This window comes from Haliotis cracherodii, unplaced genomic scaffold (genome assembly GCF_022045235.1).
Source record: "Haliotis cracherodii isolate W230 unplaced genomic scaffold, xgHalCrac1.p SCAF_18, whole genome shotgun sequence".
NCBI classification, from domain to species: Eukaryota; Metazoa; Mollusca; class Gastropoda; order Lepetellida; family Haliotidae; genus Haliotis; species Haliotis cracherodii.
Window position 1 is genome coordinate 16863155 of NW_027266273.1, and position 24939 is coordinate 16888093.

Below are 24939 nucleotides of genomic sequence, written 5' to 3' on the forward strand. Positions count from 1 at the left end.
TTTTCGTCGGGGTTTAACAAAAACCGTCCTTCGTAGTTACCTTCATTGCTGAGAATATGATGACAAAATGATGTCATCCTTTTAACGTCACAAGTCTATAACCAGTGCAGATCCGGATCAGAATTGGTCTTCAGCAGCCCATGCTTGTAAGAGGCGACTAACGGGATCGGGTAGCCAGGCCCGATGATATGATTGATGCATGTCGTATCCCAATTGCGTTGATCGATGCTCATGATGCTATTTAGGTATTATATCACCCTAAAGCACATCTGCAACGCCACCATAATCATGTTTAAACGGTCCATTTGTTTTCACGGATGGACAGGTGGTTGGCAATTATGCATTTCCTGAACCCACAGATCAGTGTCCACTCGGAACTGTTTTTTGGCTTTGACACTAAAGTGAATTATTCCAGTTGTGTTTATCGGAAACTATGTGTCGGCAGCGGGGCTCTATCTAGCACCATATGAATTGAGGATAAGTAATAGTAGGCTTCGACTACGATGACACATGGTAGAAATATTATAAAATATGTGTATAATCCTGGAAGGTAACATAATGTGTGTGCTGTTGTGTTATGTTATTTTACCTGTAAAGTTTCTTGTTCACGAGCTCGAGCCGACAGTTTCTCAAATGTCCTCAACAAAACACAGAGAAATGTCTGTAAAAGCTGTGTACTATTAGAACTCGTTGTCACCTATTGAAGCATGAGGGATTAGTTATCCCCTTGAATACATGCACTGTGTCATTCAATAGGGATACCTAGCTAGTAATTGTTTTGGTAATATATTTATCATTATTAATAACTGACCTCCTGTTTCTTATAATATCATGTTTTTTTCTGGCGTTGTAACAATTTACGTGTGTTGTGATGTAATATTATAATAGCGCCAGACATGCAAATAAGACTGCTGTAAGACTTGTGTAAAAACAGATATAACATATTCCTAAAAACTATCATCTCCTTTCTGATTATAATACTGATCCTCAGTGGCGACATTCCGTCTCCTCTCTCTCCCTGGAATACTACACGATCTTCAAGTCTCCGTCGACGTCGTTCCCCGAGGTAGTGGTATATCAGCCGTCGTCAACCCCAGCAACATCTCCTTGGTCCTCGTATCGTCACCACGTTACATGAACATTATGATACACGTTACAGCTTCAACAGGATACACTCACATCCATCAAGTACTACCAGTGCGGATTTCTACACTGGTCGACTCTAAACCCCAAACTGTCAACTTCTTTGTCCTGGATGGTACGCGGAATGGGACACTAGTTGCGGATATCATCTCGGAAGATTTCAGCCAGGATTATCCGTATTTTAACATCACCAACAGCTATCCGGGTCAGATTGCTAACATTCTGTTCACTTTATCACAACGTGGGCAGTTGCTTTTGACACGAGACGTGGATTTGTATTTGCTAAGTGGGGATGACATCATATGCTCTCTTGAGCTGTTCTTTAAAGTCAGAGCTTGGGACCAAAGGTCAACCCGATCTGTGGTACTGGCGAATGTTCACATTCTTATCATCAAGAGTTCATTTAATTACTTTGTAGAAGAGAATCTTCTCAATATACCTGTGTTGAAGAACTCATTACGGCCATTCCGTCAACCTCAGTTCAACGTTAATATATCTGATCTTAATAAGGTTTTTACGTACGAAAATGGAACTGTAATACTTCGAGAATATTTGGACTTTGAAAACCCTCATCATCACGATCTTCAATTTTCAGCCAGGATTAGGACCCTAGATGGGCTACGAGAAACGTCCATTTCAGCAAATATTCATGTTGAGAACATAGATGATGAACCCCCAGTATTTATTCTTCCGGTGTACAGCTTCAGTATGCTCAAAGGTTCTCCAAGAGGAAGCATAGTCGGTATTGTCAAGGCCACGGATCCAGATACGCCCGAACAACACCTATCATATACCCTGCATGGGAAGGACAGACAGCTTTTCAGAATCGGAGCTGATGGGGCGATAAGTGTTGATGTCCTCAGTAACCTGAGCAGTGGTTTTAATTTGACGGTGTCAGTGTCAGATGGGGTGAGTCGGTCAGTTCGTGATAGTGTAGTGAGAGTGACCGTTGTAACACAGAATATTCCGATGAAAAACCTTCGTCTGATGTTTGATTTGCATATACCAGAACATTCCCCTAGAGGCATTCAAGTAGCAAGTCTGAAGACATACTCTACAGCCATTTCTAATTACACAAACTATCATATTCTAGAGACACAGAACACATTCAGGATAGACGGGAACACAGTGAGTAGTAAAAATCGTCTAGCACATAGTGATTGAGATGGGCTTAACGTTGCTCTGAAAAGAGGTGCAATGCATTGCTTGATTCTGCTCTGCACGGGAGGGCTATGCAGTTCAACGACGAATATCAATTCGTTGTTCTTACGTTTGCCCAGAATGATAACAGTGTACGAAGGAGTAACCTAATATTATAACCAGTATTCGATTTTAAACAAATAATTTTAAAGTTGAACTTTAGAAGAACAATTATTTATATGAATATATAGAAATCATGTTATTTATCAATGCACAATATCTATGATAGTCTGATAGCAGCTTACATAGCATATTAATAATTATAAAGTCTTAATAAAAACGATGATCAGCATTTATACAAATGGCGTTCAGGTATCATCTATAATTTCATTTTTTTTCATTTCATAGGGCAGTATCTCCATCATACAGGATCTCGACAGGGAAGCCGGACATCACGTGCAAACATTCACAGTCATGGGCGTGGAGCGAGATACCACGCACTGTGGATTGGTGGTAGATATAGAGAGCATTCAATCTCATTCACATGCGACCCTAGTGCTTCCCGCTACAAGAAATACCGGAGGACAGGGACCTTCTCATGTTCATATTCAAATCGCTTCTTGAAAATTTCATGAAAAAAATAATCATGCTTCAGACTGCTTCACGGTGTTGATGCACGGTGTGCCTGAAAAGGAGCCCCAAAACACGCCAACACGCGTTTTTGTCAATCAACTAAGCCTAGTTCACATTCACATGAACACGTCTCTAACTTTGATACCAATTTCTAAACGTTGACCTCAATTAACGAATTATACAGATCCCGTGGGTCAAAAAGGGCCCTTATCCTACATGCACTTTGTCGCGTGTAACATTACTGTCAGCGGGATACACCGCCCATTCATTTACAGAATCGTGTAGTAAGACAAACCTGTTTGTAAGAATATCTGGCCTGAGCATACGTCCTTTCGGTAAATAGATATCAGTATTTTTGTTACTAATTACATATTATGTTACTTTAATTTGGTGCTTCGTTGTTCGTGTATGTGCTGTTCTTGCCTTCTGAAATGTATGTCAAGTGATAAGTGATATTGTTACCTATAACGTTTGAAAGACGCGCGTCACTGGATAATTGTTATGTATTTTGGTCGTCAGAATATGTTACGCCGCTTTTAGCAATATTCTAGCCAAAGGCGCCATAAATGGTTTTCACACATTGTATCCATATGGGGAATCGAACCCAGGCCTACAGCGTGAAGACCGAAGTTTGTAACCTCTAGGCTACACCACTTCCCTTATATGGTATGAGGTAGCCCTTAAAGAAAATGTACCCAGTGACGTCTCTGGTTTGGGCTTGCTCCTTATCAGTGTGGAAATGGTCTGATATTTATCATTGTGTACTGTTCACATTGACACTGCGTGTCCATTTAACCTACGATTGGGCGAGGCATTCCAACTGCGTCTCGCCGCAAGACAAATTTCATAACCCACAGTGTTAGAGTAGGAGTATTTACTTTTTGATGTTGTAGCATCTTCGCGTAATGTATCCCAAAGCTGGCTGGCCAGCTAAAGTAAAATAAATATTACGTCATACTGATACATATACGGGTTAGAAATGGTCTTCAGCGACCCATGATTGTCGATATGACCGACGGGATTGGGGGATCAGGCTGGCTGACTTTGTTGATGCATGTCATCGTATCGCAATTGCGTAGGACGATGCTCATGTCTGGATTGTCTGGTACAGACTCTTTTATTTACTGAGAGCCGTAACATAACTTCTGTGATAGGCATTTAGAAATTGGAATACTAAGTAAGAATTTTTGGATGAACATCTTAATTGTAATAAAGAAGTTGTTCATCCATAAATTCTTATCCTTACCTTGCCGTCATATAGCTGGAATATTGCTGAGTGTAGCGTTAAACAACAAGGAAACAAACCAAATTGCTGGTAAATTCTATAATACGTCATTTATTGTTCATGATGGCCCTTAATATATAGAATAGACTGAAGTTTATTTTTTTAAATTTTGCTTCTCGGAACAATATCAGGAAATATATCCGATAGCCTACCAGAATCACAAGATTACGGATTGTCTCATTTCGTAAAGGAATAGTGTTATGCTCTCGTCGTTCCCTCGAAACAGATGATGCGAAAGTCGTCTAAACTCGTCGGTCATTCTCTAAATGTTAATAATATTCCTTCTTTGAAATGTGTAATGTGTCATTTACTGGTTTCCTTTTAGATTCTTGGGACGCTACATGTAGTAATAGATGACATCAATGACCACACTCCTCAGTTTGACTCCAGTTCATATGACATTTATTTATTGGAAAACGATGCTACAGCGATTGGCAAAGTTGTGGTAAGATATACAACACATGTACTATTCGTATATGTCGGTTATCGCCAACACCTTTAGTCCCTTGTTTACATATGTGAACACTCACAATGTGACTCAATCATTCTAGAGTCGAACCGGGTTGTTCCGAACATGGACCTGTCGAATCCCCGGTTGTGTCGAACTCTCCTCCCATACTTGTACCGCATTTATTATTATTCAAACCTGGATGTGTCGACTTTCCGGTTGTCTCGAACTCAAATTATAGTCCTAATAGTGTTGTTGTTTTTCAAACCCAACTTGGCACAAGCTATAATTTTTATCAAGTATTCATGCAATGACCTGCACACAATACGGCGTCTTCAAATTAATTTCATAGCTAAACCCTCTATTGGAGAACCGGCGCTTGTGTAACCATGCAAGATCCTGTACGTTTTTCTTGCCTGATGGCTTGGTCATACGTGTTGGATATGTCAAACCTCCGAGAAGTCCAATTATTTCCTGGTACCCATGGCTTCGAGACAACGGTGTTCGACTGTATTTTACCTTCCTGTTCGATTTATCTCATTCCTTTGTTACGCTTATTAATGGTACTTCTACATGACTCTTCAATATTTAGTTCAGTGAATGTCAACTACTGTGTGTTTAGATATGACTTTTTATGATACATGTTAACTGCCCGGCAAAGAAACATACATACTTATCAAAATGTTACTGGCCTGAAAACAGTCACCGAAACCACAAATACTTGCCTGTATCAAATACATCACCATCGTGACCCGTGAAGATTCCGGGGTAGAATAGGTCTTCAGCAACCCGTGCTTGCCGGAAAAGGTGACTATGTTTGTCGTAAAAGGCGACTAACAGGATCGGGTGGTCAGACTCGCTGACTCAGTTGATGCATGTCACTGATCCCAATTGCGTGGATCGATGCTCATGTTATTACTCACTGGATTGTCTGGTCCAGACTCGATTATTTACAGACCGCCGTCATATAGCTGGAATATTGCTGAATGCAGTGTTAAACAACAAACCAACCAACAACCAACATCACCATCGAACAGCCATTTCCTGTTTGTTACATTTAACCACCATCAAACATGGCTGTATACTTTCGTTTGCCCGGCAGTTTAGTGTGACAATGTAAGGCCAGGGAGGGTATGCATTGCGTTTACAAATCTTGCATACATTTCAAGCCTACTTTCAAGTGTGATTAATCAAGCCATGTGAACAGTTTCATTTGTTGATATATTGGAATCAAGGCTCGGGTGTATGTTTGATAGAAGCACGTGATAACGGTAGGGAAAGGTGAGAAAACCTTTTCAATAGTAATAACATGGGTGTATGCTTTCTTTTGCCTTGCCGTTTATAATATTATAACTGTTTTGGGAGCATTTATTAATGGATTGAACATCACTGCCAAATATTAATGGATGTTATGTAGAGTAAAGTGCTGACATCATGATATTCTTCTTTCAGCTAAAGGTTACGATCTTTGATCCCGATGAGGGCCAAAATGGAACATCACATTTTTCTTTGTTTGGCCAAAACCGGAACAGTTTTAGCGTGGACACAACCGATGGCAAAACTGCAAACATTCGCCCAAATACGACATTTGACAGAGAAACAATCCAAGATTTTGTTCTTAATCTCGTGGCCAAGGATGGCGACAGGAACAGATCAAGTGGAAATACAAGCTTCGCCTCCATCAACGTCCACGTGCTCGACATCAACGACAATGCCCCAGAATTTGACAGCGACAGTGGAACTCATTTGACTATTCGAGAAAATGCAGACACGTGTTGTTCAGAGAGCATAAGAGCTACCGATGAGGACTCAGGTGCAAATGGAAACGTGTCTTTCATTGTTGTAAGCGGAAAAGGGTATTTTGAGATAGGGCAGCAAACTGGCGTTCTTTGTACAACAGAGAAGCTGGACAGAGAGGTTTACGGAAGTATTAATATCTCACTTGAAGCATTCGATCACGGTAAACCGCAACTTAAGTCATTACGAAACTTTACGATCAGCGTGCTTGATGAGAACGATAACGCACCAAGATTTAAAAATAACCTTCCTATGATTACAAGATATCCGGAAAATAAGACGTGCAAATCTCCAATCATTACTATAAGGGCAGAAGATGCCGATTTAAACAAGACAGTAACCTACAACTTGTCAAGTAAGTTTTTCAAGATCAACAGCTCAACTGGAGATATTTGGTGTAAACAGCCCCTTGATTTCGAAACGCAGATGAAGCACACCTTGACCGTCTTTGCTGTGGATTCGGGGAAGCCTGTGAGAAGTGCGTCCACGATTGTTGTCGTCGATGTACAAGATGTCAACGATAACAAACCTATTTTCTCTAAATCTGTGTTTGAAACATGGTTTTTGATATCTCGTTGGGCTGCTAACAAGCCAGTGCTTGTGCTTGATGTCTCAGACGCCGATTCTGGAAAATATGGAGAAATCACATTTCAGACACACAGTCAGAACCTTTCTCAGTATTTCACAGTTGCTGGTAATGTTGTTCGCACAGTAAGACCACATGCACCTTCTGTTGGTAAATACACATTTAACGTCACAGCTACGGACGGAGGGTCCCCACCAAACTCAGCGACAGCGCAAGTAGTAATACACTTATCGACTATACCAACTTCTCCGTCTTTGCTCAATTCGTCTCGCCCACGTCCGGTTTTAATAGGCTATCCGCACAATGAGGTCCTCTTCACTGTTATTGAGAACAGAAACTACTCAACAAAGGCAATAGGTATGATCAATGCAAACGTAAATCCTGTGCAGAAGATCACATACACACTTGTGGAAACAAGTGGACCATTCATATTGAACGCAAGCACGGGAAGTTTATTTTACAGAGACCAGTTTGACCGAGAGAAGAAATCTCTTCATCAGCTGATGATCAGAGCCCAATTGACGAATGGAAGTGATTACGATCTTGCTCTTGTGAGTCAGGGTGCAATATCTGTGCATTTATCTGTCTATCCATAGATGGGTTGTACACTTACGTATCTGTGCTTGTTTATCGGTTATTGATAATTGTCTGCATATGTGACAACATTTGAAATATTTATTTATTATGTCAACTGGTCTTGCTAGGTCCTGTCTATTCACTGATAACGTTTTAGTGTTTAGCAGTCAGTGCTTGTCGTGAGAGGCGACTAAGGGAATCGGGTAGTAAGGCTCGCTAACTTGGTTGATGCATGTCATCGTATCCCATTGGCGTAAATGGATGCCCATGATGTCAGTCACTGGGTTGTCTGGTCCAGACTCGAGTCATATAGCTGGATCATTGCGGTGTTAAACAACAAACAAACAAATAGATGATCATTGATAAATGATTATTACCTTTACCATGACTTACGGGTCAGGGTATTCCACTTTTTGGAATGTGGGTACTATGGTAACTTCCTTGATGCGCCCTATGGGGAGGTGATGTAGTCGATGTGCAAAGTCGGGTCCCTTAGTTTAGGGGTTCGAATTCCACTAATTATCGCCCTGATTGTGTTCCTTGGTTTTCCTGTTCGAATGTTTCACCTTATTGACAAACGATTTTCATCTGTTCAGCGTTTTCGCGTACACTAAATCTTAGCCCTTGGTTTAACTGAAATATTGTTCGAAGCGGCGTTAAACCAAACATGCTCATTCAATTTACAGGTAAATATCAGTGTTAGTGACGTCAATGACAACAAACCACGTTTCCAAACAGACAACCACCAACAAATCTATCTGAAAGAGAGTGTAGCAATAGACACTGTAGTGATTGTTGTTAATACCACCGACCCTGATGCCGGAGCCAACGGCAATGTGACCTACACGCTGTCACCTCATGCAGGTACGTATTAAGATGCTATTACAGTAGAACAGTGTTAATTCGAACTCGATGTGTGGCTGTTTACGGTGTTGCTTGATATGATAATGACATCACCCGTGTAAGCACTAGGGTACGATGTCGTGCCTTTCGAACTACGGATAACGCCGTATGTTGTTAATGGTGTTTCTTAGTGTGTCCCTGGTATGATCCATATCTCGAACTACAGAAGTCTTGATATATGATGAATGTTCCTTTGTATGGTCCTGGCATACTCCATACCATGGAACTATGGATAAGTCGATCCATGATCTATGATGGAGTATTTAAATATGGTCCTGACAGTCTACATCTCGATCTACAGAAGTCTTAATATATAATGAAGGTTCCTTTGTATGGTCCTGGCATACTCCATACCATAAAACTGTAGATAAGTCGATCCATGGTTTATGATGGAGTATTTAAATATGGTCCTGACAGATCACATCTCGAACTACGGATTACTTGATATCTGCTCGAATGACCCCTTCACGAAAATTCATATTTTAGAAAGAAATAACAATGTTTATCGAACAATTTTAGTACAATAGTATTTTTGTTTACATTTGTTTAATGATTACCTAACTGATAATTATTTACCTGTCATGCCCCAAATGTCAGTTTAAAATATCCTATTCTATATTTTTTTGACGGATATTTATTAAAGTCGTATATTTTGTCTGACTATAATGTTGCTGAAGACTTTACAATCGGAGAGCAGACTGGAATTGTGAGAGTAGCGCGGATGTTGGATGTTGATTCTGGAAATAGCAGTGTTCGTCTTCTGAGGGTTACAGTAAGAATTTACTTCAACTAAATTTGAACAGAAACGTTCTAACAAATATATTACACGTCTGTGTCGCAATAAATGGTCGGTAAAATGTCTAGAAACTTAATTAAAAGACTTACATAAAAACTTCATTTTGTTAACACCGCTATTTTAAATGAAATGAATGTCATTGGTTAAATGTCTAGGCGCAAGAAACTTCATTTTTACAAAACCGGAACAATTTTGTAAATAACTCAGTAATGCATGTTTGCCCCATGGCATGTTGCGTAGGCCAGTGATCAGGGAGATCCGCCACTGACGTCGTCGACAACATTACACATCGTCCTCGTGGACGTCAATGACAACGCTCCTGTATTTACCAAACACAGATACACCTTTCATGTGAAGGAAAATGCTGAAGTTAATGAGAAGGTAAGATCCTGTTGATAGCTACTTTTGTCGTCAGTTAACTATATGCTCATCTCTTGTTCTTAGTGTACTTTGTCCTTTTTTCATTATCTTCAGCACTGGTTTTCAGTGATCCATTCAAATCATTTTTATCACATTTGTTTCTTTGCATTCAATGGAATCTGTGGCGGCAGATAATCGAGAGTATTATCTGGCCTTGGTGCTTTTCATGTATATGTACAAGGGCGTGGTATTCGTGATAACTGTGAGTGAGTGAGTGAGTGAGTTGGGTCTAACGCCGCTATTAACAGTATTACAGTAATATCGCTGCATGTCAGCTTAATGTGGGAGGAAAGCCCGAAGTGATGCAGGTCTCAGACGTTTACCACTTAGCTGAAACCCACGAGCATGGTATGGTGCTGACAAACCTAGAAACACAATCGGGGCGAACCGGGATTTGAACCCACAATCATAGGTTTCTGATGTGCCCAAAGGACGCAACTCTGCACAGCGAATTCCGGCACCTTCGGCGACTACCCGTGCCCCCCACCCCACCCCTGTATTCTCTACGTGTCTTTTTACAAGATGATGTGTACATCAATGTTAAAATACAATGTAGGGGACCCAATCATTTGTATTGTATTGAAACTGTGTTTAGAGTTCCACCCTTTGTTTGAAGGTCACCTTGCTATATTTGTTGTCGGCAGGTTTATGGGAGTATTCCTTTGAGGGCGTACGACAGAGATTTAGACCATTCTACGAACGGACATGTGATTTACAACAGGACTATGGTTACTGTTGGAGAACCAGGAAACTGCCCTTTCTACGTATCAGAAAGTAAAGAATACCAAATATGTCAATATGTCATGTCTGTTTCTAGTTATGCTTTGTCTAAATGATACAACGCTGTGTGAGAAAATTGTGTGTGTGGCGGGTGCTGCCGGTAGAGCAGGACACTCTTAACATTCCAGAGAACACCTGGTGTCATAACTGATTTTCAACGATCAATTCGTATAATTTTCATCGCTATTTTGTCTATAACGCCCAATGGAATCTGTCTCGGCATATGTTTGAGACCGATTATTCTCTGGCGTCGACATTTTGAATAGATATACAAATTATATATTTGCTCTTCTCACAGATGGCGATATCGGTGTAAATAGTAAACTCGACTATGAGACAAAACGAAGCTACAGCTGCATCGCGATAGCCTCCGATAGTCCAGTCTACGGTAACAACATGAATGCCAGCACCTCCATACATATCTACGTGGATGACGTCAACGACAATGCACCTGAATTTAAGAATATTCCTTATACAGTCAACATCAGTCGTGATGCTGCAGTAGGCTCCGTAGTTACTGACGCCGTAGTAGCCATCGACAGCGATACCGCTGGGAACGGGGTCGTCACGTATTCCCTTATCAATGCATACAGTAAGCTACAGTAGAACATAAGTTTCATTCCTGAAAATTTATGGTTTGACTGAGGACACTCAACTGGTTTCGTCCTTTGGGTGACACATAATATTTGTATAAGATCACAGAACATCGGAAACAAAGTTGTACAGTAATCATATATTTTGATTTGTTTTTGTCACGTATGAAGAGATCATCTTCACCGACGAGTTACCTGTCGCGTATGTAAATATTATCTTAACTCAACTATCATGGTTGGTTAAGTTACCGACGGCGCCGCAATTTGCTGAGAGCCAGAAACTTCCCGAATCAAGAATAGGCTCGGGTTATGTTTCTGATTACATTTGTCAGCACCAGTGCTCGTGGGGACACCAAAGTGGTGAACGTTTAATATCATTTCGGGCTTTCTTCCCACATTAAGCTGACACGCTGTAATATAACTGGAATACTGTTCAAAGTGGCTTTAATCCCAACTCTCTATTTCTTTATGTGTTTCACAGTGTCTCATTAATGATTTAAGGAAATATTACTTTTTTCTCAACAGAAATGAATTTCAGTATTGACGCATCTACCGGGATAATAACCGTCAAGCATCCTCTGTGGTCCTTGCCTCCAACAGTGACACTGACTGTTCTCGCAGTAGATATGCCACAGTTCGACACTCCATTGAACACCTCCGCAAACGTACGTAAACATTGATCACCTCCGCAAACGTACGTAAACATTGAACACCTCCACAAACGTACATTAAGATTGACCACCTCCTCAAACGTACGTAAACATTGAACATCTCCACAAACGTACGTAAACATTGACCAGCTCGACAAACGTACGTAAACATTGAACATTTCCGCAAACGTACGTAAACATTGACCGACTCCGCAAACGAACGTAAACATTGACAACCTCCGCAAACGTACGTAAACATTGACCACCTCCGCAAACGTACGTAAAAAATGACCACCCCCGCAAACGTACGTAAACATTGAACACCTCCGCAAACGTACATAAACATTGAACACCTCCGCAAACGTACGTAAATATTGAACACCTCCGCAAACGAACGTAAACATTGACCACCTCCGCAAACGTACGTAAACATTGAACACCTCCACAAACATACCAAAACATTGAACACCTCCACAAACGAACGTACGTAAACATTGATCACGTCCGCAAACGTACGTAAACATTGACAACCTCGACAAACGTACGTAAACATTAACCACCTCCACAAACGTACGTAAACATTGACCACCTCCGCAAACGTACGTAAACATTGAACACCTCCACAAACGTACGTAAACTTTGGCCATCTCCACAAATGTACGTAAACATTGAACATCTCCACAAACGAACGTACGTAAACATTGACCACCTCCGAAAACGTACGTAAACATTGACCACCTCCACAAACGTACGTAAACATTGAAAACACCCGCAAACGTATGTAAACACTGCCCGCTTCTGCAAACGTACGAAAACTTTGACTACCCACGCAAACGTACAATTAAATAAGAGAAAACACTGTATACCTTAACATGTTCGTGGATAATAAATTCATATTTCTGCTGATATATACATTATCGATATGCCACAAGTTGTTCATGGTTTTTATGTTATGAAACACTTTAATAAATATCTGGTTTATCTCTATTACCCTGATATTGTTAAAGTGAGCTCGTGGGTTTTCATACGTCCTTTTGTCCGTCCCCATTTCTTCTTTTTCTTCTTCTCCTTCTTCTCCTCCTCCTCCTTCTTCTTCTTCTTCAAAACCACAAAACATGGAGATGGTAAATGTCTGAGACCTGCATCACTTCGGCCTTTCCTCCCACATTAAGCTGACACGCCGTGATATAACTGCAATACTGTTAAAAGCGGCGTTAAACCCAACTCACTCACTCACTCACTTGAATGCTATTTACATAACGTCTTGTACATGCCCCTGCAAGTTACCATGCCTTCATAAAGATGACTGCCGTGATATTGCTGGAATATTGCTAAAAGTGGCGTAAAACCATACTCACTCACTCACTCACTCATAAAGATGAGCTCCTGTGTTACTGGTTTGACTGGCTCGAACACCCATCGATATTTATACCTGAAACCAATCCATTTGTCATTGAAATCATGATCACATCTCCAAAATAATTTGTAAAGGATAATAGTATTTTAGTATATATTAAGAACACATCTTATGTTTTATAACAATTCGTGTGCGTAGACACATCTTGTAAAGTTGATGAGTGACTGTCGCTTTTATTGACGAAGTAAAGGTACCGTGACGCATGTCAGCGAGTTCAGGAATTGCTTATAGTCTGTGACATGTGTCACGGTGACTTTACTATCACCGACTATAAGCACATCGTGACCTCGCTGACACGCCATACATCATAACCAAGAACTGTGAATTCAAATGATCTGGCAGCTACGGGTCATGACTCCATACAGTAGGATGTGGCGTTTTCGGCCACCCGTGTCGAATCGCTAGTGCAGGACATGGCAATCTCTACAAACAAGAGCCCGTAACGAGATATTGTGTATAAATATTGTGTATAAATAAATCTTTCAATTTTTCATTTCTTTTTATTGACAAAAAAACCTATAAGTATCAAGAATTATTTTAACCAGACATATGATATTTACAATTGTAGGTGGTTATAAGAATTTTCGGCAACCCTCGGCCTCGATTTCTGAAACATCGATATGATGCTACAGTCAAGGAGGAGGCTGAGCCATTGAATGACATCGTGCAGTTAGTTACAGCAGGGTATCTCCACAACCAGGGCAACGCCAGCACACAGGAATACAACTACACACTACAGGCCGGAGGTGAGCAGCACACGTGCTGTACTTCAACATTAACATTAATGATAAGATATATGGATGAATAGGTGAGGTGAAATGGGGTTTAAGGTCGCGTCCAAGATCATTGCACTTATATAGCGACGTGCACGCATGTGTATGTGTGTGTGTGTGTGTGTGTGTGTGTGTGTGTGTGTGTGTGTGTGTGTGTGGCTGCTTGTACTAGTCCGTACTGATGCCGATTTATAGTGCTAGCACATTGAGATACCATGCCGCAGTTTAACATGAATACCCTACTCAGACACAGTATACTGACTCCGAGCCGACCAGTCCTTGTTTTAGCCCCTTGACGCCGAGCGCCAGACAGGAGCGGCCGCTCTACCATTAGACCACGGAGGCGGTCCATATGGATGAATAACTTTTTCATTCCAATTCATAGCGATGTTTCGGTGTATGTTCTAAACAGCGTTATCAAGCAAGTGATGTACAGAGTATGGTTGACTAGTTTATATACAGGTGTGAGGCAGTGTATATACAGTTGCGTAGAATGGTATGTACTTACAATGGAATGGAGAAGACTGTTACGTACATTGTACACAAAAGGGGTGATGTATGCTAAACATCTTAACCGGTGAGGTCAATGGTGTAAGCAAAGGGATTATAACTGATTGGGGTCTTTGATAAATTGATGGTACGCATTGGCATGTAATAGCCTTGATCATGGTTGGTGTCTTTTGATGTTGATGGCTTCTTGGAGTTTTCACAATTTGAATTCTTTGAGGCAGGTTGTAACCGCAACATAAATTTTGCCTATGCCGTACCCACAATGCTGCGGCCAATTGAATATTCGTTTAAACATTTAAATTAAAAATCTTAAAATAAGGGTATGGAACTTTTTCAATGAAAATTGGCAGATGTTGATATGTCATAAACTGATGGATAATTACCTAGCCTTTGTTGACATCAGTTGAGCTTGGCAGATTAATTATGATTTATAACTGTATTATCTTAGGTATGGATTTGGAGATTCCGAGTCAGGAATCGATTTGTTGTGACCTTAGTAGCATCTGCATGTAAAATTGCATTTCCAGCTGAAGATCAGATTTCCATGACTGTGTACCTAGATATGCTAGGTCCCGACTTTACACAGAAGCGATCAATCAGTACCGCTTTATCTCAAATTCTCGTTCAAGCTATCTCAAATTCTCGTTTAATCTTACCTTATCAAAAAGAAACGGAGTAGCAATGTCAGATTCGTAATTATAGTGTCGAGACTGGAAATTGGTATTTCAACGATAATCCTTTAATCACTGATAACAACAGCCTCCACAGTTCGGTTGCTTCTCTTGTGGCAGAGTTCTCCGACTACTTCCGAATCAACAACAGCAACGGCATGGTGAGTCAGACGCGGCCGGTAGACCGGGAGGTGATGGGGGGCATGATGCTGCTGTACATCACAGTGAGTGAGGGTGTGTCTCTGACCAGGAGGGACACCGCCGTCATCAACGTCACTGTAGATGACATCAATGACAACGTGCCCGTATTCACACCGGCGCAACAGATACAGACATTTGTCACCACCCAGGTGAGGGATACCTGTTTATAGCATAATGTTTCCGTAAAATTATCAATATACAAAAATATCTTATCTTTAAAAGATGGCTTGACGGTACTGATGCGAAATATTTTCGGTATCCCCTGGCTTAGTATATTTATGAGATGAAAATCTTTGTGTTTAATGTAAAGCTACCTGTAGACTAAGGTTGCTAACTTGAACATGGAACAGAAAGCTCAGGGTGATGTTTCAGTATTGGATTTAGCTTCGTTCTTACGTGACATTATTTCACGCGAATACTTCAATTGGTACCTGCAAAGATAATGAGATGTATGGATTAATTCCAATGTTTTTTTAATAGGGTTCCGATTTCACGATAATAATCACTGTAACACTCCTGGCTTTTCGCCAGTGTACTTTACTCGCATGCATGAGAGGCAATGTAACATCTAGATCTTGCTGCAAACCTGAAGTTGAAACGTCTAGAGGATTTGACGTGAAATCGACCTTTCCCAAACTACATTGGTTAATCTCATTATTTGATACTGCCTACGTACAGTGTATGGCAAAGAAGTAATTCACAAGAACATTAGCTTCCGTCTTAGTGTGACAGTCAAACCGTCTGTTTAATCAGACGCTTATAGTTTTTGACCTCGGATTGACCAATCATAGTCGAGCATAGGAACGTCATTGTGACGAGCATAAGAACGTCATTGTGACGACCACTCTACAATGATAAGCCACAAGTGTCATGGTGGGTGTGTAAAAAGCATAAATACAACAATTGACCTTGTTTGACATTAACATGACATTTTCTATAAGACAACTCATGTGGGTCACGTGATTGGCCGTGTTGCATCCTACGACAACGACGAACCAGCAACGTCTTCTGCCGTGTACAGACCGGTCATAGCCCATAGGAGCATCTCTGTAGACACTTCCGGTCAACTTACAGTTAGAGAACCTTTGGTCAAGGAAGGAGTTGAGGTCTACACAATACAGGTACGTTGATGTTGATATGTATATGACCATACATGTATATATGTAATTAGCATTCAGTATCACATTTATATCACATTACGGACTTGTTGTTAACTTCACTATTCAGGATGCTAAAACTAAATTTAATCCGTCCAAAAGGATTAACATAACTTTAAATAAAAATTAAATGATAAAGTTGATCATTTGATTCTGTACAGGTCACGTGATATTGACATTGACAATGAAACATATTGCCAATCTAGAGTCTCAATTGTCTGTTTAGAAATCGGGTCACTGGTTCACAAATGTGTCAGACATAACAGCTTGTTGTCCTTAAATCCCCATGACAAGAAGACGATAATTCACACAAATAAACCCTATAGGAACTTCCTGTCCGTTTTTCATGTTTCTATACATCTGCTTTGATTGCGTCAGTAGTTGATTGACCCCGTGATGATCCGGGTTAGATTTCGTCTTCCTCATCCCATGCTTGTCGTAAGAGGTGATTAACGGGATCGGGTCTGGCTCACTACATTTGGATGATGCATGTCATCGTACCTCAATTACGTATGTCAATGCTCATGATGTCACTCACTGGATTGTCTGGTCCTAATTATTATTATTATAGCTGGAACATTGCTGATTGTGGTGTTAGTCAACAAACAATCACCCTGTATATTTGGCATGATTGCGTCAGTAATTTGCATGTCTCTTCATGTCATCACGTATGGCAACAGCTGATGGTGAGCGTGTCTGATGGCTCCATCCTCCAACGCGTGTCAAACATTACCCGGCTTACTCAGCAAAACACGTCCGCTCTGATTATAATTCATGTCAATCAGCTGCAAAACTCTCATGCACCAACATTCACACAAGGTAATTATGTGTCTATAAAGGTATACGTATACCTGTGTTACCTAACGCTCAATATAGCCAACTTTTAGTCTTAACTTACACAAGTCATCGTGTGAGCCTGTGCCATATATCACAGTATCTGTGCATATGAAATGCATTTTGATAAAATGTCCATGACAATGTGATCGAAAGTGTCATTGTGTAAACTATACATTCAATCAACTTTATGTTCATTTCTACCTAGCTTTTCGCCTACCATTTGTAGGTTCTTATCCTTACATTTGTGTACAATGTAATATTAAGTCTTTGAAAGGCATTTAGAAGTGATACACATAAGGATGAGAATGTATGGATATCAACTTCTTTATTATGAGGAACACAACGTTTCTGAGTAAATGCTTACGCCTTCATCAGGTGAGATGATTTCCCCTGTTCCTCACAATAAAGAAGTTGACATCCACAAATTTTCTCCCCCGATGTGATATTGTTTACTCATATATTTCCAATTTTAGGTTATATCCTGTGGACACTTATATTCGCTTTTACATGTTGTTACATTTACTCTTGTTGCTCATTGTATAGATTTATACGAGGCAAACATCTCGTCAACATCCCGTCAGCACACAACGATTCTCATCCCAGAGTTCAACGCAACTGACGGAGACGGCGATAACATTACATATTCCATTGTATCTGGCAACGTCAGGGTAGGTATCCACGGCCCCGGGCCATTACAACACTGGGATGATGATTGCATTGACAGGAAGGAATGTACTTCGTCACACTTCAAACCATCTGTACATGTATGCCTGTTGAATAACATGACACAATTTCACATCACGAAATATTTTAAGTGAATGAGTGAGTTTGGTTTAACGCCGCGTTTTCAAGTTATTTCCCGGCATGTCAGCTTAATATAGGCGGAAAGCCCGAGGTGGTGCAGGTCTAAGAAGTTTACCACTTTGGTGAAATTCACGATCACGGGTATGGTGTTAACAACCCTAGGTACATTATCGAGGCGAAACGGGATTGGAACCCACAATGATAGGTTTCTAGTGTGTCCAAGGGTCAGCAACTCTGCACAGCGTATTGCCACGCCTTAGACGACTGGGCCACCCGTGTCCTCAAATACCTTAAGAACTGGTCTTTAATAAAATGTTATACAAACGTTATACAAAACCTTCCTAATGGTTTTACATTGCAGGATTTATTCCATGTAGACAGAGCGTCTGGAGTTCTTTCCCTCCAGTATGACGTTGACAGTACAATTCCTCCCGTTATGAACCTCACTGTAGAAGCGGTGGACAGTGGATTTGTATCGAAATCCAGGTCTGTTTCATATCATAGTTCTTACCTTGTTGCATGTTCAAGACCGCCTCCGTGGTCTTGTGGATAGAGTGTCTGCCATGAAATCGGAAGGTCGATGGTTCGGGCGGGTCATACCAAAAGACATTAAATTCTGGTGTTTGTTGTGTCCTGCCTGGCGCTTGGCATTGAGGGGATAACACATGGACTGGTCTGCTCGGTGTTAGTATACTGTGTCTGAGTGGTGTATCCGTGTTAAAGTACGGCATGGTATTTCAGTGGGCTAGCACTATAAAACCGACATTAGTCTGGACAAGTGCGAGTAGACACACACACACGTGTGCGTTACAAGTGTAATAATCTTGAACTCGACGTTAAACTCCATCACACCTCACCTCAACTCAACTCACCTTCTGTTGTACAAGGTTTTGTCCTGCATGGAGTTTGAAATTGTCCAGACTGGCCATCGTTTGTTATCATGACAGCCTGCCTCACTCAAGATGTAAAACAGGAAATGAATTTAAGCCAATATTGTTTGCATTGTTTTAAACATGCCTGTGTTGATTAAATATTTTGTGAAAATTATTTTATTGCAAATATAATTGACGAACAAATAGATTAGCGCCGCGTTGATGCATCGCATCGAAAGTTCTCTGGTATCTCTTTTCGAAGTGAGTGTGTGGGTTAATATCTAAAGTCACATCGGCAATATTTCATCCATATCGCGACTTTCTGTTTTTGGAACAAATACTTGCTATTATTATATGCAATGTTATATACCTGCTCTGTGAAGGAGTGGTACGCATTAGATCCTGTTGTAACTGCCACTCATCATTGAACATCGGACGGACCCTGTTAAAGATCGGTGTAGGTTTCTTTGTCTGCAGCACGTGTGTCATCATCATCAGACAGGAAGGCTCTGACGCCAGACAGTGCTACTCCTCAAATGAATTAAATCTCCAGATTCAGACTGAGATAAACAAGGTGTATCCGGTCGTCGTTGGTGTGGTCGCTGGCCTACTGGTTGCTGCTGTTGTTGTAGCCATTGTGTTGGCTGTTAAGTAAGATATTGCTCTTATTCCTCTTGTGATTAAAGCGACTCGATCACATATACAGTGATTTGACACCCCAAGACAAACTGGTCCATATAGTTTCCAAAAAGTATAAACGTTAACTTTAATTTAAAGCAACAAAACCCTTTCCATAAACAATAGAAGTTTTTGCTAAAAGCAGAGTCGATTGCACGATTCCGACTATATCATGAGCATGAGTTTATGAATCACTATCAAATTGTGAGGATATCAGGTGTTCGCAAAAGAGGTGAGCGTGTCCTGCCCCACCGGTCGCAACCGTCACAAACTCACGCAAAAACAAGTCAATTGCCCACCTGAAAAAAACACGAGAACATATAGTACAAGTCAAAATAGGGAATTGCATCGGTCCCTGATGTGTCAAATTTGGAACAAATGCTTTCAGAAAGTATTATCAAAGCAACCGACTGAACAAATACTAGTATTGAATGTAAAATAAATATAGAATACTAAACGAGCTCCCGTGTAATACCAAATTTATGAAACGAGTGAATAGTTCTGGTATCTGACGAGCGAAAGCGAGTCAGATACCACAACTATTCACGAGTTTCATAAAATTGGTTTTACACGAGAGCGAGTTTAGTATTTTATTTATTACTTGTCATTTATAATGTTTTTAGAATTATACTGTTGAGTGTAAATAGGCTGACACCTACACGATCCATGGCATAATCCAATTGAGTTTAACAGAATAATACTTCAAACACGTCAAAAGTTGAAACGTATGAATTTAATATCATACAATGGTCCACCTTTAGAATTCAGGCGTTCGTCCCACAAAATTATCGTAGTGCTAAGGCTATCACAACTCGCATAATTTAACTTAGACTAAAGACTGTCGTTGCGCTAGAGTACGATCGCCTTGTGGAACGGGGCCTTGCAGCTCAAGTTTACAATGACGTCACAATACCCGATGACGTAATTTGTTGAATTTTGTTGCAAGATCCATCGGCGAGTCAAAGCAATGTGACGTCAGCCTACCAGAAGGTTGCTGGGGTCATCGAGTGTGCTTAAGCTCCTCCCAGTGATCTATCATCTCCACACACAATGTCGTTGAATACGCCAAGGGATGTTGAGAGCTTTCAATATTTGTTCGTGAAACGTGTTCCGAGAGTACATAAGCACGCGTTTTGGTATTACACAATGTGTAATAAAGCTGTATGTTTATTAAACGGGTGATCTCTTCACGGGCAAGTAATAAATTACGGTCACTGATTTACAACGTATATACTGTATGCGGCGTAACATCATGTGAAAGGCAAATCAATATGTATGTCTATCTCATACCCAGACTGCGCATGTCCAGGAAGTTACTGAGTCAGCTATACTGCACCAACACCGTACTCTCATCGACGGTGGATCAGAATGGACAGCGCATGCGGTATGCAAGGTCAAGTGTCGACCGGGACTACAGAGAGGCACGGCCGTACACTAGCATTGCTGATCTGAGTGAAGTAGTGAGTTCTTAGCCTGTGTAGCTGATCTGAGTGAAGCAGTGTGTTATTAGCCTGTGTAGTTGATCTGTGTGAAGTAGTGAGTTATTAGCCTGTGTAGCTGATCTGAGTGAAGTAGTGAGTTATTAGCCTGTGTAGCTGATCTGTGTGAAGTAGTGAGTTCTTAGCCTGTGTAGCTGATCTGAGTTAAGTAGTGAGTTATTTGCCTGTGTAGCTGATCTGAGTGAAGTAGTGAGTTATTAGCCTGTGTAGCTGATCTGAGTGAAGTAGTGAGTTATTAGCCTGTGTAGCTGATCTGAGTGAAGTAGTGAGTTATTAGCCTGTGTAGCTGATCTGAGTGAAGTAGTGAGTTATTAGCCTGCGTAGCTGATCTGAGTGAAGTAGTGAGTTATTAGCCTGTTAAGCTGATCTGATTGAAGTAGTGAGTTATTAGCCTGTTAAGCTGATCTGATTGAAGTAGTGAGTTATTAACCTGTTAAGCTGATCTGAGTGAAGTAGTGAGTTATTAGCCTGTGTAGCTGATCTGTGTGTAGTAGTGAGTTATTAGCCTGTGTAGCTGATCTGTGTAAAGTAGTGAGTTCTTAGCCTGTGTAGCTGATCTGAGTGAAGTATTGAGTTATTAGCCTGTGTAGCTGAACTGAGTGAAGTAGTGAGTTCTTAGCCTGTGTAGCTGATCTGAGTGAAGTATTGTGTTATTAGCCTGTGTAGCTGAACTGAGTGAAGTAGTGACTTATTTGCCTGTGTAGCTGATCTGTGTGAAGTAGTGAGTTATTAGCCTGTGTAGCTGATTTGTGTGAAGTAGTGAGTTATTAGCCTGTGTAGCTGATTTGTGTGAAGCAGTGAATTATTAGCCTGTGTAGCTGATCTGTGTGAAGTAGTGAGTTCTTAGCCTGTTAAGCTGATCTGAGTGTAGTCGTGAGTTCTTAGCCTGTGTAGCTGATCTGAGTTTAAAACACATCTGTGACGTCATTCTATTGTTTGAACGCTCCATTATTTTTCAGGAATGGAGAGTTGTTTGTCAACAGTACATTATCTTGAAGCAGTATTTGAATTTTTCAAATATTTTCAACTACAGAATATTTTGTCAAAGTGTAAAAGTAGGGATGTAGTGAGTTACTAGCCTGTACAGCTGATCTGATAAGTAATTCACCTGTATAGCTCATCTCACCAAAGCAGTGCCGTAGCCAGCCGGGGGGGCAGGCAGTTGCCCCTCTGGATTTTTATAGAAAACAGTTTTATTTGAATCATGAAAATACAAGTTGGGAACAAGTGATGCTTGTACAATTGTACAAATATTTGCCTTGCAACGTAATACGTAATTCGTCTATATAGCTGACCTGACTTATCGAAGTGAATAAGTAATTTACCTGATAAAAGTAATGGGTAATTCGCCTGCACAGCTAGTTATTCATGATATGTTTAAATCAATGTACGAATAGTAATAACAGAAGTGTAGATGAAACGTTATTCAAGTTCCGTGTCCAGATAACTTAACCCCCTACCCTGGTGCTCACATTTCTATTCAAACCACTTCGTATTTGTTCCAGTTTTACATTGATTATGGTTCCCTAAGCAAGACGGGTGGTACACAGCGAAGGTAAGGTGAAAACACATACAACATACTTACACAAGCACTATTGATAGCAGCCATTGGGCTAGCACAATCCTTCAAAACACTGTATCTTTTCCATCATTTGTTTCAACACATGTGATGAGGTAGCATATGTTTTCGCATCCATGATAAAAGAAAATACCTTTCTTCATCAATCTACCTAATTGTTACTTCGAATATTTTCCACCTAATACGTGCTGTGACTGAATCTTTCCCGACCTCCTGTTTTTGCACTGATTAGCGCCATGACACGTGTAAGTGGGATCGATTTGACTGTGTTTACTGTCAATACATAGTAGTTATCATATAAACGTCAACGCCAGTCCCTATTAACTGCCGAAACTGATTGAATAGTTATAAATATCATAAATGGATACAACAATCGATGATGGCACCGGGTGTTCAACCTTCATCAGCTCTTCTGCATTTAGCTATATTGAATACTGATGATACAGTGATATTCGCAAATGGTTTTACATATTTTATATTTCTGATATGTTGTTAATGTTGCAGTCACACGTACAGTGACGCTGACCCAGACTACGAGTCGATCCAGAACGACGCAAGTGACAGATACAAGGGACATCTGTAGGGTGTTCCATGTACATTTAAGAACATCTCTGGAACATGTGGCAGTGTGTGCGGCAGCACCGCATGTGAGAACAGGACGTGGTATACTAGTGGTAGCCTCATCATAATATACTACGGGATACCTTGATCGTAGACTTCTGGACACGCACATGGAGGGATTATCTCGCTTTAATTTGTTTGGCATCACCCAGAACTGGCAGCTAACAAATCATTTTGAACTGATAGAATTCTCGAATGTTAACAATACTATTCAAATGAATCCAAACCAAACAATTATCGGGTGTTGTGAGTGTGCAACAGTTGAAAGACGCTCGGACTAGATGTGAGCGTCATCGCTAAGCTCACTATGATCTTCAATTATGACGTCATGAGGTATTGGCGTTTAACTGTCATTTTGAAATAGAACGGGAAGTCAATACATTGGTAAGTTCCCAAGATGATGCATGTCATACGGCAGATGTATCGGTCGATTCCGGTAGTAGGGTGGAAGGAAAATCACGTATCTCACCAAATACAATTATCATTAAGGCATAAGGGACATCAGCAGATTTGATGCCATGACATAGCTTACTTCGTTTACGACCTCGTAAGCGAGGCGCCATTACTGTAACAATGTAAAGGTCAAATCCATTCCAGACATTAACTGCTTCAAAATTACCGTTTGAATATCAGATAAATGTAAATGTAGATGCGACAAGGATAATGTAGACCCTGTCTAATTAAGTTAATAGATTCATATATTTCCAATCGTGTTTTGTAGTATGCAGTATATAAGAATTTACTAAAAACACATGGTGTTGGTACATAGTCCTGAAAGCCAGGAATTCTTTTTTCAGTTGTATTTTAACTTTGATTTTCGACATGTCCGGCCGACGATATTATAGCGTAAACAAATACACAAATACAATACAATACACACCCATACATGTGAAATTTGGAATATCACCCACAAGCAATCAAAAATAAACACATTCTGATATTTGCCCTTGTGCGTGTATTTGAAAGAAATCAGGAATCAGATTGGGCCTCAGCATCGCGGCTCGCAAGTATATGCGTATATTTATTTTTGTTTTCTGTACTATTTGTCGGACACAATGACTGACACGACCTTTAGTATGAGAAAGTCCAATTTTAAACGATACTGTTTAAATGCCGTACCTAAGAGAACATCGTAACCCAAGTCCGTGGATCGATGCTCATGATATCAATCACTGGATTGTCTGGTCCGGACTCGATTATTTACAGACCGCCGTCATATACCTGGAATATTGCTGTGTCTGGCGTTAAACAGCAAACAAACAAACAAAACCTAAAAGAAATGGTATCTACTGCATCGACCCAATGTCCATATCGAATTCTCACAACTGATGGAGGAGCAATGTAGGAAACCCCTTCATCCGTCATGGGTCTTAAATTAAACAAAATTAAGATTTTGTTGGGTACAGGGTATTCATGGTCAAGTACTGTATTTATGTTTCATACACTTTTCTGGATTTCGAGTTATTTTGCAATTCATCGTTCTCATTTGGAGTCAAACGGACTGTAATGTTCACCCAAACTTATTTTGTTCAAGAAGAGTTTGCCAGCATTTCATGTTGGCGATTGAAAA

General features: G+C 40.5%; 1 protein-coding gene across 1 annotated transcript; it reads left to right on the forward strand.

Annotated features, from left to right (window-relative positions):
* Window positions 1-410: 410 nt before the first annotated feature.
* Window positions 411-24207, forward strand: LOC139466072 (protocadherin Fat 4-like). Its single transcript, XM_071248084.1, has 20 exons — window positions 411-2271; window positions 2692-2796; window positions 4527-4646; window positions 6102-7583; window positions 8295-8472; window positions 9189-9283; window positions 9548-9688; window positions 10372-10501; window positions 10806-11099; window positions 11626-11765; window positions 13736-13913; window positions 15242-15471; window positions 16264-16443; window positions 17160-17298; window positions 17860-17984; window positions 18482-18606; window positions 19470-19643; window positions 20965-21130; window positions 22675-22724; window positions 23253-24207. The coding sequence occupies exons 1-20, from the start codon at window positions 1135-1137 to the stop codon at window positions 23329-23331; spliced, it is 5268 nt and encodes a 1755-aa protein (XP_071104185.1). The 5' UTR covers window positions 411-1134; the 3' UTR covers window positions 23332-24207.
* The last annotated feature ends 732 nt before the right edge of the window (window positions 24208-24939 follow it).